The 17,115-nt window shown below is 42.1% G+C and overlaps 1 protein-coding gene across 3 annotated transcripts; it reads left to right on the top strand.

The window, feature by feature from the left end:
* The first annotated feature begins 3,045 nt into the window (after nt 1-3,045).
* On the top strand, nt 3,046-9,369 carry LOC114454472 (transcription factor 7-like). 3 transcript variants are annotated; one of them, XM_028434971.1, is made up of 9 exons: nt 3,046-3,149; nt 5,361-5,519; nt 5,812-5,957; nt 6,259-6,327; nt 6,432-6,730; nt 6,819-6,881; nt 6,968-7,112; nt 8,883-8,990; nt 9,087-9,369. In XM_028434971.1, the coding sequence occupies exons 3-9, from the start codon at nt 5,817-5,819 to the stop codon at nt 9,120-9,122; spliced, it is 861 nt and encodes a 286-aa protein (XP_028290772.1). In that variant the 5' UTR covers nt 3,046-3,149; nt 5,361-5,519; nt 5,812-5,816; the 3' UTR covers nt 9,123-9,369. The 3 variants fall into 3 exon arrangements, with proteins under 3 accessions (XP_028290772.1, XP_028290771.1, XP_028290770.1); XM_028434969.1 differs by having other exon boundaries at nt 3,104-3,149; nt 5,311-5,519; XM_028434970.1 differs by lacking the exon at nt 5,361-5,519 and having other exon boundaries at nt 3,073-3,149.
* Nucleotides 9,370-17,115: the final 7,746 nt, after the last annotated feature.

Below are 17,115 nucleotides of genomic sequence, written 5' to 3'. Positions count from 1 at the left end.
GACAAGTCACTTGGATTTTTAAGGATAGGTTTGATTCCAGCGGTTTTACCATATTAGTGCTGATTAGTGGAAGAACATCTTTAAATAGTGGAGTTGGGATTGTCTAAAAGACAGGTTGTTGGTTTAGAAGCACTAACTACTGAGGTCAGTTTAGATAGACCAATTGGAGTGAAACTATGTAAATAAAAGCTGCATGTTGGGGTAATTTCAGGAGCTGCTTTGTTTAAGACATTATTGAGCACTCCTGCACTCGTGTTTCTAATTGTTAGAATTTTATCAGTAAAGAAGTTGATGACGTCATCACTGCTCATGTTGACAGGAATAGAAGGTTCAACAGAGCTGTGGCTTTTGGTGAGCCTGGCTACAGTGTTGAATAGAAACAGAGGATTATTTTTGTTTTCCTCTATTCAAATTGAGTCATAGGAGGTTCTAGCTTTGCAAAGTGCTTTTTTACAAGTTAAACTCTTTCTCCAAGCAATTTGACCTTCTACCATGTTTGAAGAGAGCCACTTCCTTTCCAATTTTTGCAATGCCTGTTTTAAAAAACGCAATTCAGAATATACTAACAGCATCCAGAGCTGTGTGCAGTGACATCATTGCACTGTTGAAAAGATCATCTATTTTCTCTGTCGTAGGACATTGATAGTTACTCTCCTTTGAGATATCATATGGATCAGAGGTAAGCAATGATGGAGCTAAATTGTTAGCATTAGCGTGGTGTTAGCATTAACGTACCATTGGCATTAGCGTAGCGTTAATATAGCGTTAGCATTGGCCTAGCTTTTACATAGCATTAGCATTGAATTAGTATTGCATTAGCATTAGGATTCACGTAGCATTAACACATCATTAGCATTCACGTAGCATGAACATTGCTTTAGCATTAGCATTGCATTAACATTATTGTCGTGTTAGCGTCAGCAATAGCATTAATGTAGTGTTGGCTATAGCATTAGAATAGCGGCAGTGTTAGCATTTGCGAAGCATTATCATTGACGTAGCATTAGCGTAGCATTGTCTATAGCATTAGCATAGCGACAGTGTTAGCATTTGCAAAGCATTATCATTGATGTAGCATTAGCGTAGCATTGGCATTAGCGTAGCATTGGCATCAGCGCAGCATTGCATTGCATTGTATTAGCATTAGCATAGCATTGGCATCAGCGCAGCATTGCATTGTATTAGCATTAGCATTAGCATTAACATTAACATTAACGTAACATTAGCATTAGCATTGTGTTAGTTTTCATATAGCATTAGCATTAGCATTAACGTTAGCATTAGCATTAGCATTGCATTTGCATTAGCATTGTGTTAGCACAAGAGGAGGATTAGTGATGAAGAGGATGGATGATGATGAAGAGTCAAATTTTCGAAACATTTCAAAGTTTGAATGGTGAAAATTGGTTGAAAAATGGCCAAACAGTTAAAGTTTTAAGATGTAAGTGTAAATTGAGAATCTGCAACCCCACACAAGAGGAAGTTTGAAAATGAAGAGGAGGGGTGATGATGAAGAGCTGAGTTTCTGACACATTTCAAAGTTTGAATGATCGAAATCGATTGAGAAATAGCTAAGTAATTAACGATTTAGGTTTATAAGAGTTTTAATTAATTTAAGTTAATGTCTAGCACAGACACACACAAAAAATCATATCACAATGTATTCTTTGTAAAATCACGATCACATCACGATTTTTTTTCATTCAAATTCTTAGACTGTTTTAAAGTTATTTACCAATCAAACAAACCAATTCACCAACTTAAAATCATCGCCCTAAATGGAAAAAAGGAATAAAAGATGTTTTTTAATTGTGTGTAAGCAATTTATCAAACTGGTTCCAAGTACAATTAACATCAAACAAAAAGGTTGTGTTCTTGTAGTCACACACAGTCTTTTTACTTTGTTTAACTAAAGTAGTGTAGCATTAGCATTAGCAACACATGCTGCATATCAGTCTAGTGATTTCTATTTGTTATTGAGGTAACACAAGCATAAATAGCTATTCTATATAAATGTGTGTTTGTGTCAATAACTGCTAAACACAAAAATCTTTCCTTTCTATTTATTTTGTAAAAGTAGTGTAAAAGAAGTTTTGGAGTCTCTGATCTAAACAGAACTCAGCTGCAGTTTACACTTTGTCCTTTAGATGAAGACATTGACCACTTGGCAAAGCCGTGAGGCACTTTATTACTTTATTTACTTTATTACTGGTCAGCTGACTAGGACAGTGTACTGTATCCACTCATGAACAAAACATTAATTAACAAAAACACAGTAAAAATGACATTATTCTACCTCATGTGGTAAAATGAGAGACTTTTCCTGTCATTTAAATGTCCAATGCCCTCTGTTGGTTTGGGGTGTAAACAAACAATGCTAAACTGAATAATTTGATTTATTTTATATAGTGCTTTAATTACTACTGAATATTTTTCACAACTTTTTATATTCTCAGCCATTCACCAACGGTATAAAGCATAATTTCAGATCAGTCAAGTCAGGTTTTGTGTCTTGTCTTTATTTTGTATTTTTAATTTTGAATCTCATAATATATATGGACTGTTAATATATGTGTCTTAGATATGTGTCATTATTTATTAATCACTGACAATTCAATTTGTTTTTGTATTTCTAAAGACATAACATTGTTCACCAGAATTGCATGGGTTGGTTTTTTATTTTAATTTTAATGTATATATTAAGGAAGGATTAAGGCAGACCAAGAGAAAAAAAAAAAAAGTTAAAGAGGTAGGTCACTGCAATTGCTTCGTTTTAAAACATTACTGTTGAGTAAAGTTTGTCAGCCATTGGGGGCCCCCCTGAGGGTGGGGCCCCAGGCAGCTGCCTAGTTTGCCTGTTGGCAAAGTCCACCTCTGCAAATAATACAGGGGTTTTAATGAAGAAAGAAGTTAAGGCACTTGTGGTTTTTGTTGCCATAGAAACCAAGTGTTCCAAATTTCGGTGTTCCATATCAACCTTTGATGTGCAGCTGACTTTGATCTCCAGCATAGAACAACTTCTATCTTCAGTTTTTGAGCTTTAATCAACAAGGAAGTCTCCTCAGAAGTCTCCATCGCTCTTTAAAATACGTTGGGGTTTTTTCAAGTATCATCAGCAAAAGTTCAAACACTTTTTAAATCAACTCAAAGTAAGTGCTTTTAAAGTGATCATGTTTGATATATCATTAATCTAGCCATATTGCCAGTATATCCGAACAATCCGTCCCCCCACGTGGTGGTCACTACTGTCCTTGTTTCTACCCCGTTAAAGACAGCTGCCAGAGTTTCCTCTAACTCATCCCAACTCAATTTTGGTTCTTTATTGTAGAAACGGGAATAATATCCATTAACTATTGATACCATCCCATCATTCTTTATTTCTTCTTTTTCTATCCTCACTTCGTTTGCCGTCCTCCTAGGATATTTTCCCGTTCTGATATCCCTCATGTTTTTGTCCTTATTGACTGACTTAGGCCATCGCGTTGCCACCCTTCGTGCTACTCCACCACCATCACCCCCACGGGGGTTTCTTGGATTTAAGATAGTACATTTAGGCCCTGATATTTCTGCCACCACTGTGTCTCCCAGGTTTGCTCTCACTGTTGTAATCACTTCATCGAATTCCACAGCCTCAATCTCTCTGCTAGGTACCCTAGTACCGGTGGAGCCTACTGACATTCCTCCTGTCGACATTCTTCGAGCAGGAGTAAAATGGGGAGGTAACTGTATTTCCTCCGCCATTGTTTTGTCTTACGTTCGTGTCACTGTATTCTCGTAAGCGGAGACTGAGGTATCTCCTTGAGAGGGGAGCTCCAATAGCTTTCTTCCCCTCTTATTTTCACGCGCGTTGAATAGGCTTACCTTAACCTGATTCTTTTAATAAAAGACACCTTTCCAATTTCGTGAGCAAAGTGTCAGACCGCACACTTCTGACCTCTCTCTCTTTTTCTTTGCTCACTCTATTCAGGGTGATCAGGCCTGACAGAGTGACAAATACTAAAGAGTTTGAGGGCTCTCCACTACTTTCGTACTGAGTTATCTTTTATTCCTCATAGAGTGATAGCCAATCTATTCACTCTTTTCCCACCGACCAGTGTGGTAGGGCAATGAGACTCTCTTCCTATATCTCTTTTTAGGGGCACTCCGTAGGTTCTTTAATTAGACTCGGTACTCGTTTTCCTTTTCCCGGACTAAAAAGTTTACTTAGTCGAGCCCCACGTTGGGCGCCATGTCTTTAGCCCGCGGGACTTTATAGGGGCAAGGGTTCTAAAACTGTCTTACTCAAACAAGAATTCCCCCTCTACCTTGTCTCCGAAGCTGGCTGCCTATTCTCTATTATTGTTGTCTAATAAAGAAAAGGACTAAATGTACTTCCTCCTATTGGAAGTTGAGAAGTCTCACTATAGTTTTATGGGATTGATATTAGGACCCATCCAATATGGGTCGAAGCTGGAAACAATTCTTTTTCACAACAGCATGAGCTAGCTCACCCTGGGTACCCCTTTTAAGAGAATACCAAGGGCATGCTCACTTACCAAAGTCCTAGAAGTGTGTCCTCCAGTCAGGTGCTGTCTCAGATGTGGGTGTTTGTCGGGCAGTTAATTTAATCAAGTAGGCTTCTTAATAGTTAATGAATGTTTATTGTAGGTATACAAAAATCAAAAGTCAATCAAATAAAGTTTCAAAGTATGAAAGTCCTAAACTATCAGCCGATAGAGAAAGAAGGGGATCTTCATGGACAACTAGAATGTCCGTTTAAGAGAAGACCCTGAACACAGTAACACAGTGGTTTATATAGCCCTAAGCATGGCGTGATATTATGTCATTATTCATGTTCCGACCACCTAAGCAGATAGCAAAATAGGACAAAAGTTCATACATAGGTCAAGGCCCAGATGGCATAACAGATATTCACGAAAGGTGGTTTCCACACTGGTTATTGTTGATGTCTGTGGTTAACACTTGATACATAACAAGGCGTTGGCCTCCTGTTAGAGTAAAGTGTGACTTCTTACACCTAGAAGTGTGACTCCTCACACCTCGGGGTGTTAGCTTTAGCACCTTCTGTGGAAAACAAGTGGTATTTCTTTGTTATCACTCAAAACATCTACTTTGCAGCTGTGACCTTACAAAATGCAGTAAACAGGTGTGACATGTCAGAACAGGCGATTAGCTATAATGGTTAAATGAGCATTTCTTTTTGCAGAAGTGAATGAATGATTAATACACACCATACAACAACCTCTGCAAATAATACAGGGGTTTTAATGAAGAAAGAAGTTAAGGCACTTGTGGTTTTTGTTGCCATAGAAACCAAGTGTTCCAAATTTTGGTGTTCCATATCAACCTTTGATGTGCAGCTGACTTTGATCTCCAGCATAGAACAACTTCTATCTTCAGTTTTTGAGCTTTAATCAACAAGGAAGTCTCCTCAGAAGTCTCCATCGCTCTTTAAAATACGTTGGGGCTTTCTCAAGTACCATCAGCAAAAGTTCAAACACTTTTTAAATCAACTCAAAGTAAGTGTTTTTAAAGTGATCATGTTTCCAAACTTAATGTGACAGTGACCTGGGTGTTATGGTTTCGAGAAAAAAAACATCTTAGAAATTATCAATACAGAGAAATGCAATGTAACAGTGATATAAATAAGACATCTTTCATATCTGCATTGATTAGCATGTAGTGTGGTAAACTGTTAGCAGCTGTTTTACAGTGCGCCATGTTATTATTGAGCTTTGGATAGTCTGTGAATTATTACACTGCAATAGATCACAGTTCGTGTGCATTAATGTTTCTATTTGTCAATGTTAGACATTATGAAGAAAATAATCATCTTGAAGTGGAAAGGAAAGCATTTTAAGCGTCTCCATCATCAGGGTTCAGAGGAGGGGCTCCAGGATGTCACAAACCCCCCACTTCCATCTCATCCTGCTGTTCAACAGCCAACTTCAACTGAAGTGAGTCATAGCAAATGATTATCTATATTAATATATAATAATTGTATCAGTGAATTTCAACTGGTTGAAGTATTATTGCAGTTATTCACAGAAACATTATCCTTAAAGACAAAGCTTTGGTTCAGTTGTTCTTTCTCTAACTTTGCATGATTGATGCCATCCTTGATGAGATCGTTATGTATATTATTATTGTGGTTCTCTGCATGACTCATTTAAAGTGCTTGTAAATATCACCGATCGAAATGCTTACATTATTTTACCCTGTTACTAATACATGATGTCATCTGCTTTCCTCCCTCAGAGTCTGGAGGATGTTGTGTTTGTTGATGAGCAGATGTGTGCCTGGAAAAAGCCGGAGTATGTTCAGCCGGTAAGAACCTGGACACGCCCCCTTCCCGTTTTTTTTGTAAAATTATCTACTTAATGTTGATGTGTTATTGATTCTTCTTAAAATATGGATGTTCTGCTTTTCAGGAACAGGTTCCTTATGATGAGCACAGGTACAGAGCCCAACAGCATGGGGGCCAGTACGGGGGCCACTGTAAAAGTGGCCCTACAGTATTTAATGATGTCAGGTATGGGGCCCCAAACATTGAGGACCATACAGTCAACACCGTCTTGCAGAAAGCGGAGTATTACCCCCAACAAAATCCTGGCCCCTCAACCATCCCTTCCATTCCAGCTGTGGTACACCATGTTGAGCTCCCAACCTTTACCCCCCCACCTAATGCCATGCCTCCAGGGACGTATAGAGATCCCACTTTTGGAAAAGAGTAAGTAAAACCAACAGAAAGATTAGGTCAAACACAGGCGTTACTTTATGTGTGACATGATTTCTGATTTCTGTGTTTATCTTTGTAGGAATGTGAATGTCTCTCATCCCCCACTGCAGTCAGCGCCCCCAGTGATGGCCCCAGTCTCAAGGTGAGTTGTTTTAATCCTACATGTCTTTCTTGTGTCTGAGTCTGGATCGTGCTCTTACACTGTGTATTTGTGATTTGTTCTTCCAGAAATGAGGTGATCGTGACAAAGGAGCCATACATTAAAAAGCCCCCCAACGCCTTCATGCTCTTCCTGAAACAGAACAGGGCAGCTGCGGAGGCAGAGCTGGGCGTGAGGACGAGCGCTGTGGTGAACAAACACCTCGGTGAACGGGTAAATTAGTTTGTTCAGTAACACTTGAAGTTTTATACATAAAAGCTGACATTATTATGACATGACACCTGTCATTAGCATGGATACGGTCTCATTAAGGCTGTCATTAAGTGTTGTTTGTTACCCTAACCCCTAACCCAGGGGTCACCAACCTTTCTAAAACTGAGCTACTTCATAGGTATGCTTAGTCCAAAGGGCTACCAGTTCGAAAAGAGCTTCTTAAATATTACATTTTCGCAGTTTCACTTTAATTACAGGGTAAGATAATAGCAGGCACTTTAAAAGGTCAGAAATGTTTAAGTTTCAACATGCAACACTTTATTTCTCCTAATTTATTCAATCGTTTAATTTTCCACGTTTCCTAGAAAATCCCCATGTTGCTATTTTACGACAAACAACTTTTAGCTCGTCATAAAACATGACAAATTTGTAAAAATCCACTTTGCGTTTAAACAATATATATATTTTATTCATATCATAATATATATAACATACCCAGTGTTGTGCAAGTTACTTTTAAATAGTAATTAGGGTGCTTTCACACATATAGTCCGGTGGACTCTGTGCGATTCAGGAGGTGAATCTGCAACATTTTTTGCATTTTAATTTGCTCCGGCTTTCACACATTCTATTTCCCAAGCGCACCAAACTTTCTGAACTACGTCACGCAGGCGAAACGGTTGGTGTCCGATTGGACAGAATACGTCAGACTCCAATGCTGTGACAATGTGGCGCTGCCCTTTTACTACAGTCACACCGTCACGTCCTATATTTGGTTTCTCTTCCTATGTTTTCCAAAGGAAATCCTAAAACATTCCCAGCAGAAAAGTCATTAATGATCATTCAAAATAACCCATAATCACACGATGCCACAACCTGCGCTAATGCTCGACATAAGCACAGAGGTGACTCCGCTCCGTCTCATCCGTCAGTGCTCAGAGCCGTTTAGAGAAACAGAGAAAAGTAAAATAAATTAATGATAAATTAATGATGTGGGAGAAATACAGAAGGGAGTGAGGAAATGTGACATGTTTTTTTTTTTTGTGTGCTGACTAATGCGACTCTGAAAATAGACATTATGCTCCAGCATTTTGTTTACCCTGTGCTTATAGTAACAGTGTTTTCTTCATCGAATTGGGTTGTTAGCTGTGTCCAACCCCAACCAAGAGATAGCAAGGCAAGGCAAATGTATTTGTATGGCGCATTTCATACACAACGCAACTCAATGTGCTTTACATGATCAAAAAGCGCAACAGAAAACATTCAACAGCTTAAAATCTATAAGAACATAATTTAAAATTATCAGTAAAATCAATTCAATTCATCAACAAACACATTACATCAACAACAACATGGGCAAAAATCTCCCTCTCAATCATACGCAGATTAATACTAAAACTTTATCACGTGTAGCTAGTGACTAGAGCTCCTGGTGGCCCCTCATATGGTCCATAAAGGCTACTTGGTGCCCTTGGTGAACTGTGCCCTAACCCCTAACCCCACCTAATCCCACTAGATTCCTCCACTTAACCCAGAGAATGCCAACATATCTTCAAAGGTGCTATGTCATAATTTAGCAAAACAACACTTAATGACAGCCTTCATGACACCTTATTCATGCTAATGACTAATAATGACAGCGTAATGTCAGCCTTATGTATAAAACTTTAAGTAAAGTGTTAACGTTTGTTCCTCCAGGAACGATCTGTGATATTTAAACTTTTGTCTTTGGTGTGTGCGACTGACACTTTTCTTGTTGTCCATCTACAGTGGAGAGCATTGTCACCAGAGTTAAAAGGTTTATATAATGCTGAGGCCACACTGCATGCTTTCATCCATTTGTCGGAGAACCCTGGCTGGACTAACAAAATCAACTATGTAAGTCTACTCTGCTGACATGTTGACACAGCAACTTAAAGGTGACGGTGAAAGTGTTTTTTCAGCTGACTGAAAGGTTCATGTGGTTTATTTTAGAGAAACAAGAGGAAACGAAGAGATGAAGCCAACTAACTCAGTATCAAACCAACGAACCAACGCCGCTACACACACACATCAGCAGCACCTGTTAGGTCCCTGTGTTTTGCCTGCTCTGCCTCCCCCTCCCTTTCTGTTTGTTTCCAGGGCTGTGTGTGTCAGGGGGCGTGGCTGGCTCCTCTGCTGCTCCTGGAGTCTCACACCTGGGTGTGATTAGCCAATCAGTGGGCTTTAAAGCACTTGGGCTGACTCTGCTTCAGTGCCAGATTATTCCATGTCTCGAATCCCGTCTACAAGCCTGCCAGCCAGCTCCCTGCTACCACAGCCATCTACCCTTTTTTTGGAAATAAATCTTTTTTTGTGCAAATCCTCCACTTCTCAGTCTCTGCTTTGGGGGTCCAACTACCTAACCTTAACAGAATAATCTGGCCAAATATGGACCCCGCAGAGGCTGAACGCTTCAAAAAGGCCCTCAGTTCACAGGGTCTGAGAGTTGGACAGCATGAGACGGCTCTTAAAGAAATCATGGACGCCATTTCCAGACTTTCTACAAACGTCTCAGAACTCAACAATCAGGTTGGACAAATGGCTACTCACCTGACCTCAATCACCGCACCTGCTCCAATTCCTGCCCAGGCTTCTGCTCCGCCATCTGCTTCAGATCCTGCCTTTATTCCGGCTCCACCACACAACCCACCTGCCCAGCCCCGTGAACCATTCATCCCCACTCCGTCTAGGTATTCAGGTGAGCCAGGGACATGTAGTCAATTTCTTCATCAGTGCATGATTGTTTTTGATCAACAACCATTAACGTATTCTACGGACCAAGCTAGAGTAGCTTTTATAATGAGTCTGCTAGCTGGGAAGGCCTCTGCTTGGGCAGTGGCTGTAGCTAACAGTGGCTCAGTAGTTTGTCAGTCTCTTCATTCATTTACCGCTGAGATGCGTAAGGTGTTTGAACACCCATTACTGAGTAAAGGGGCTAGTAGCCGTCTCCTTTCTCTACGCCAGGGTTCAGGTTCTGTTTCTAGCTACTCTATTGATTTCCGCATCTTAGCTGCAGAGTGTGGTTGGGATCAGAGGGCCCTTCAGGGGGTATTTCTTAGGGGCTTAAGTGAAGAGGTCAAGGACGAACTGGCAGCGCGTGATGAGACTGACACTTTAGATGAGCTTATATCTTTAGCCATAAGATTAGATGACCGACTGCGAGAGAGACGTAGGGAAAGGTCAGGCAGACGTAGTTTTTTCCCCAACTCAAGACCTTTTCAAGCTGCCCCAGTCTCTCCCCGTTCTGCAGAGCTATTCCCTGCAGGTCCTGCTCAGAGTTCTACTCCCGTCTTCCCTGGGGAGCCCATGCAGCTGGGTAGGATTATCAGTCCAGAGGAGCGTCAACGTCGGTTGGATCAACGCCTCTGTATGTACTGTGGTCAGGCAGGACACATTCGGGCAAACTGTCCAACTCGGCCAAAAGAGGTTGCTCATCAGCCACAGGGGGGGTCCTGGTGAGCCACACACCCACTGATCCCTCCACCCGACGTATTCAGCTTCCAGGTACTGTCACCATTAACAAGGACTCTTTTCCTCTCCTCGCCTTAGTCGATTCAGGGGCTGATGACAATTTCATTGACTGTTCGTTTGTTTCCCAGTGCAACATTCCCGTGGAGCCCCTCCCTAGTCCTAAGTCTGTTTTTGCCTTAGATGGCCGGTCGCTTGCCACTGTGACTCACCGTACTGTTCCGGTGTCCCTCCTCTTGTCTGGTAACCATCATGAGACTGTCTCCCTTTATGTTCTTGACACTCCTTCAACCCCATTAGTTTTAGGTCTCCCGTGGTTAAAGATGCATAATCCGCACATAGACTGGTCCAAGTTATCTATTATCAATTGGAGTCTGTTCTGCCATATACACTGTCTCCATTCTGCCATTCCCTCTACTAAAACACACTATGAAAGCCCTAAGCCTGTTGATCTTTCATCTGTTCCTAGTGAATACCACGACCTCCAGGAGGTGTTTTCCAAGGACAAAGCCGTATCATTGCCTCCTCATCGACCCTATGACTGCAGCATAGAACTGGTTTCAGGTGCACCTTTACCCACTAGTAAACTCTATAATCTTTCAAAACCAGAAAGGGAGTCAATGGAGACATATATCACTGAATCGTTAGCTGCAGGACTGATTCGGCCCTCTTCCTCTCCTGTGGGTGCTGGGTTCTTTTTTGTGGACAAGAAGGACAAGTCACTCCGCCCCTGTATTGACTTCAGGGGTCTAAATGACATTACTGTGAAGAACAAGTATCCTCTCCCTCTCTTAGACTCTGCCTTTTGTTCCTTGCAGGAGGCTTCTATTTTTACTAAGCTGGACCTTCGCAACGCTTATCATTTAGTTAGGATTAAAGAGGGAGATGAGTGGAAGACTGCCTTTAATACTCCCTTGGGACATTTTGAGTATTTAGTAATGCCCTTCGGATTGACTAACGCTCCAGCAGTTTTCCAAGCTTTGATTAACGATGTTTTAAGAGACATGTTAAACAGATTTATTTTTGTTTATTTGGACGATATTTTGATCTTTTCTCGCACACCTGAAGAACATATCCAGCATGTTAGGCTAGTCCTTCAGCGCCTTCTTGAGAACAGACTCTACGTTAAAGCGGAGAAATGTGATTTTCATGCCGTTTCTGTTCAGTTTCTTGGTTTTGTTATTGAGAAAGGACAGATTAGGTCCGATCCTGCCAAGGTCGAGGCAGTAAATGACTGGCCCACTCCTACAAGTCGCAAGCTTCTACAAAGATTTTTAGGGTTTGCTAATTTTTATAGGAGATTTATTCGCGACTACAGTAGAGTCGCTGCACCTTTAACTCGACTGACATCTGTTAAAGTCCCCTTTGTTTGGTCAGCTGAAGCAGAGGCTTCTTTTGTTCGTTTAAAGAACCTTTTCTGTTCTGCACCTGTCCTCTCCCATCCTGATCCCACAGCTCAGTTCATCGTTGAGGTTGATGCATCCGATTCTGGCGTCGGTGCTGTCCTCTCCCAGCGTTCCACTTCAGACCACAAGCTCCATCCCTGTGCCTTCTTTTCCCGTCAGCTCAATCCTGCGGAGAGAAACTATGATGTGGGCAATCGTGAACTACTGGCAGTGGTTCTGGCGCTGAAGGAGTGGAGACACTGGCTGGAGGGCTCGACCCAGCCTTTTGTGGTATGGACTGACCATAAGAATTTGTCTTACCTTCGTTCTGCCCGCAGATTGAACGCCCGCCAGGCACGGTGGGCACTCTTTTTGGGTCGATTTAACTTCACCCTTACCTACCGCCCAGGATCAAGTAATGTCAAACCGGACATTCTCTTTCGAAGGTTTTCTGCACCGGTGGAAGATAAGTGTGGGGAAATTATCTCACCCGCCTGTATTGTTGGTGCAGCCAGTTGGGATGTGGAGAGGGACGTTCAGGAGGCTCAGGTTGGTCACCCCACACCCGAGGCTTGTCCACCAGGTCTCCTGTTTGTACCCCCTTCTGCTCGGTCTAAGGTGCTTCAATGGGGACATGACTCGAAGTTGGCATGCCATCCCGGATTTCATCGCACCTTGACCCTTGTCCAGCAACGCTTCTGGTGGCCCTCGATTTCCTCAGATACTAAGGACTACGTCGCTGCCTGTTCTGTCTGTGCACGCAGCAAAGCCTCTCACCGTGCTCCAGCTGGGCTGCTCCGGCCACTCCCCATTCCTCGTCGCCCGTGGTCTCATATAGCAGTGGACTTCGTTACCGGCCTGCCGCCGTCGGGAGGTAACACTGTCATCTTAACTATTGTGGACCGTTTCTCTAAATGTGCACATTTCATTCCATTGCCTAAATTGCCGTCTGCCCTCGAGACGGCCAATCTGCTTGTTCTGCATGTTGTCAGACTGCACGGAATACCCCAGGACATTGTTTCTGATCGAGGTCCCCAGTTCGCCTCCCGGGTGTGGAAGGTCTTTTGCCATGCCTTGGGAGCTTCTGCAAGTTTGTCGTCAGGATTTCACCCACAGACCAATGGCCAGACGGAGCGGGCCAACCAGGACCTTGAGTCGGCCATGCGATGTGTCACAGCGCGTTACCCAGCCTCCTGGTCTACACATCTTCCGTGGATTGAATACTCCCATAATTCTCTGGTTTCATCTGCTACGGGTATGTCTCCGTTCATGGCTGCTAATGGTTTTCAACCCCCAGTTTTCCCGTCCCAGGAGTCAGTGGTTTCTGTTCCATCCATTCAACACCATCTTCGTCGGGCCAGGCGGGTCTGGCAAGAGGTCCGGGCCGCCCTCTCTCGGACTGCCGCTCGGAACCAGAGGATTGCCGACCGCCGTCGGTCTGAGGCCCCGGACTACAAGCCTGGTGACAGAGTTTGGCTCTCCACCAGGGACCTCCCCCTCCAGGTGGATTCTCGTAAGCTGGCCCCCAGATATATAGGGCCTTACGAGATTGATCGGGTGATCAATCCTGCTGCGGTGAGACTCGTGTTGCCCCAGTCTTTGAAGGTTCACCCGGTGTTTCATGTGTCGCTGCTTAAACCGGTGGCTCTGAGTCCTTTCAGCCCTCCAGCCGAGCCCCCTCCTCCCCCCCGGATCATTGACGGTGGTCCTGCCTTTGATGTGAGCAGGATTTTGGATGTACGGCGTCGTGGGCGTGGTTTCCAGTATCTGGTGGATTGGGAGGGCTACGGGCCAGAGGACCGTTCTTGGGTGTCCCGGTCTTTGATCCTGGACCCGGATCTACTCCGGGATTTCTACGCCCTGCATCCTGACCGGCCTGGGAGGACGCCGGGTGGCGTCCATTGAGGGGGGGGTACTGTTAGGTCCCTGTGTTTTGCCTGCTCTGCCTCCCCCTCCCTTTCTGTTTGTTTCCAGGGCTGTGTGTGTCAGGGGGCGTGGCTGGCTCCTCTGCTGCTCCTGGAGTCTCACACCTGGGTGTGATTAGCCAATCAGTGGGCTTTAAAGCACTTGGGCTGACTCTGCTTCAGTGCCAGATTATTCCATGTCTCGAATCCCGTCTACAAGCCTGCCAGCCAGCTCCCTGCTACCACAGCCATCTACCCTTTTTTTGGAAATAAATCTTTTTTTGTGCAAATCCTCCACTTCTCAGTCTCTGCTTTGGGGGTCCAACTACCTAACCTTAACAGCACCAAGAGCAAGAACAAGCTGGACTTCCTCTGGAATCTGTTCCTTCCTCTTCTCTTTTCTATTAAATTAATAAACATGTGGAACAGTTTTTATGTGAGATAATAGAAAACTGAACATAAGGAATAGTCACACTGTTATAACAGTCTACAGGAAACATTTTTCAAACCAAATTACAAATAAATGAAAATATGCAATTTAAAGAGTAAAAGATAAACGTAGTATGTAAAAATCCATTCCAATTTATTATTAGTTTTTAAAATTAAATTTCTGCAGTGAGATATGGAAAGAGAGAAGTTACAATAATACCAAAAGGTTTTTAGTTTTTTTCTTGTCTACATCCCACTAAAAATGGGACTGTGACCAAATTTTTGGGTCCTGGGGCCTCATTTAAAAAAGTGTGCCTAGGTACGCCTGTTTCCATTTATAAATCACAATCAACTCGAAGGTTGGCGCACGTGAAGAAACACCTTGCACCGCCTATTTGGTGCCCATAAAAGGTCAGGTGAATTCCCTGAATGAATATTCATTAATACAAATTTCATGGCGGACCGAGGGGGAAAACGAGCAAATAAAACAAATTTCACTCAATGTGAGGTGGAGGTATTAATTGTTGAGGTGGACACACGCAGGAAAGTGTAATTTGGTGACACAGTGAACAATACAAATGAAAAAAAAGAAAGGCAGATCATATTGCCTCATCAGACTGTGACAAGTGAAAAATAAACGATTGTCATAAAAGCGGAGGAGAAAATGTGGATCATGTGGGAAAATGTGGGATTAAACTCTGCAGCAACTCGATCGTCTTCCTCCCTCTGCAGCCTTGTCGTCCCTCCCGCAGCACCTTGTCCTCACGGGGGGTCCTGCCTACAGTGCTCGCCGGTCTCTGTGCCAGATAAACCACTGTGCATCTTTACGCATTAGAGTGTGTTCCTTTTTATAACAGCTACAGGTGTTGCAGCCAATTGATCGGTAGTTTTGCGCAATGATCATGTGATTATTATTATTATTATTATTATTATTATTATTATTATTATTATTATTATTAATTATTATTATTATTATTTTTTTATTTATTTTTATCATGATTTTGTGCATACAGCAAGGTCAGTGCAGCCGTGGAGGTGCGCACATTATCTCATCAGGTTTTTTTTATAAATCCCAAACTTTGTTTATATGTGGCGTATGCTTTCTTTTGTACGTACGCAGCGTTTATAAATGAGGCCCCTGATCACAAGTCTAGAACTTCTGTTGTAATAGAAACATACAATATAGAAGAAACTGTTTAAACCTGTTTTAAAGTCAATTGTGACTGATTTGTGTCAGATAATTAACTGCTATTTCTATACTGGAAAAGACTAATCACCAACCTTCCTTTCATGGCCAAGATCATTGAGAAGCTGGTCTTCAACCAACTAAGTTATTAACTTTCAACAGAGTCTTTGATACATTTCTGTCAGGCTTTGGTTCTGTCACAGCACAGAAACAGCTCTGATTAAAGTGATCAATCACATAAAGTTGAACACTGATTCAGGAAGAGTTTCTGTTCTCATTTCATTGGATCTTAGTGCTGCATTTGACACTGTGAACCGCATTTTTATTTAGCACAGATTCCAAGCGTGAGTTGGACTAAATGGAAAAGTACCGCAATGGTTTAAGTCCTATTCTGAGGAGAGAAGTTATTTTGTAAGCATTGGAAACTATGTGAAGTGGAGGTCTAAAGGTGGAGTGGTGGCCTAATGCTATTGATTAAGGACGCTGGGCTTGTAATAGGAGGGTCGACAATTCAAATCTCACCCGAATAACTGATGTGTATTAAAGTTTAACATTTCAATATTAAAGGTTTATACTGTTTTCAACTAAGGTTCACTGTTTCAAATATACGTATGTCTTCATCGTAAATAACTTGTGTAAAGTGTACTATGAGATTTCATGGAATGAAACCCAGTGTGTTAAATCAATAATGGTTGAAGAATATCTTACGTTTTAGACCAAATGTTCCAAGCAAAGAGGGACCCTCATTTAGAATGATTGATAGGTTATTTTTCTCAAACCTATTGCACAGACCGCATGACTGTTTTTGCCAGTGTATGAGCTAATGTTAGAATGAATACCACACGTTGGATGACATATCCTTGAAGTATATAGGCACTTGCTTGATCAAAAGGGCTTCAGAGCTGCAAGAATTTGGCAGCAGACTCTCAGCAGGTGTCTCTTTTGATATCCTGTTTTAGGACTTTGATTGTACAATAAATGACAGTTCAGTTGTCCTGAAGATTTCTTCTACGCCACCTTTTTTTGTCATCACCCACTGCCTTCTGAAAACCTCATAACCCACAGTGCTAAAGAGGTAAACTGGCAGTCTACAGTGTATTTTTGATTTTGAATCTCATAATATATATGGACTGTTAATATATATGTGTCTTAGATATGTGTCATTATTTATTAATCACTGACAATTCAATTTGTCTTTGTATTTCTAAAGACATAACATTGTTCACCAGAATTGCATGGGTTGGTTTTTTATTTTAATTTTAATGTATATATTAAGGAAGGATTAAGGCAGACCAAGAGAAAAAAAAATAGAGTTAAAGAGGTAGGTCACTGCAATTGCTTCGTTTTAAAACATTACTGTTGAGTAAAGTTTGTCAGCCGTTGGGGGCCCCCCTGAGGGCGGGGCCCCAGGAAGCTGCCTAGTTTGCCTGTTGGCAAAGTCCACCTCTGCAAATAATACAGGGGTTTTAATAAAAAAAGAAGTTAAGGCACTTGCGGTTTTTGTTGCCATAGAAACCAAGTGTTCCAAATTTCAGTGTTCCATATCAACCTTTGATGTGCAGCTGACTTTGATCTCCAGCATAGAACAACTTCTATCTTCAGTTTTTGAG

Source organism: Gouania willdenowi, chromosome 20, assembly GCF_900634775.1.
Source record: "Gouania willdenowi chromosome 20, fGouWil2.1, whole genome shotgun sequence".
In the NCBI taxonomy this organism is placed as follows: Eukaryota; Metazoa; Chordata; class Actinopteri; order Blenniiformes; family Gobiesocidae; genus Gouania; species Gouania willdenowi.
This window is presented reverse-complemented; position numbering and strand designations above follow the sequence as displayed.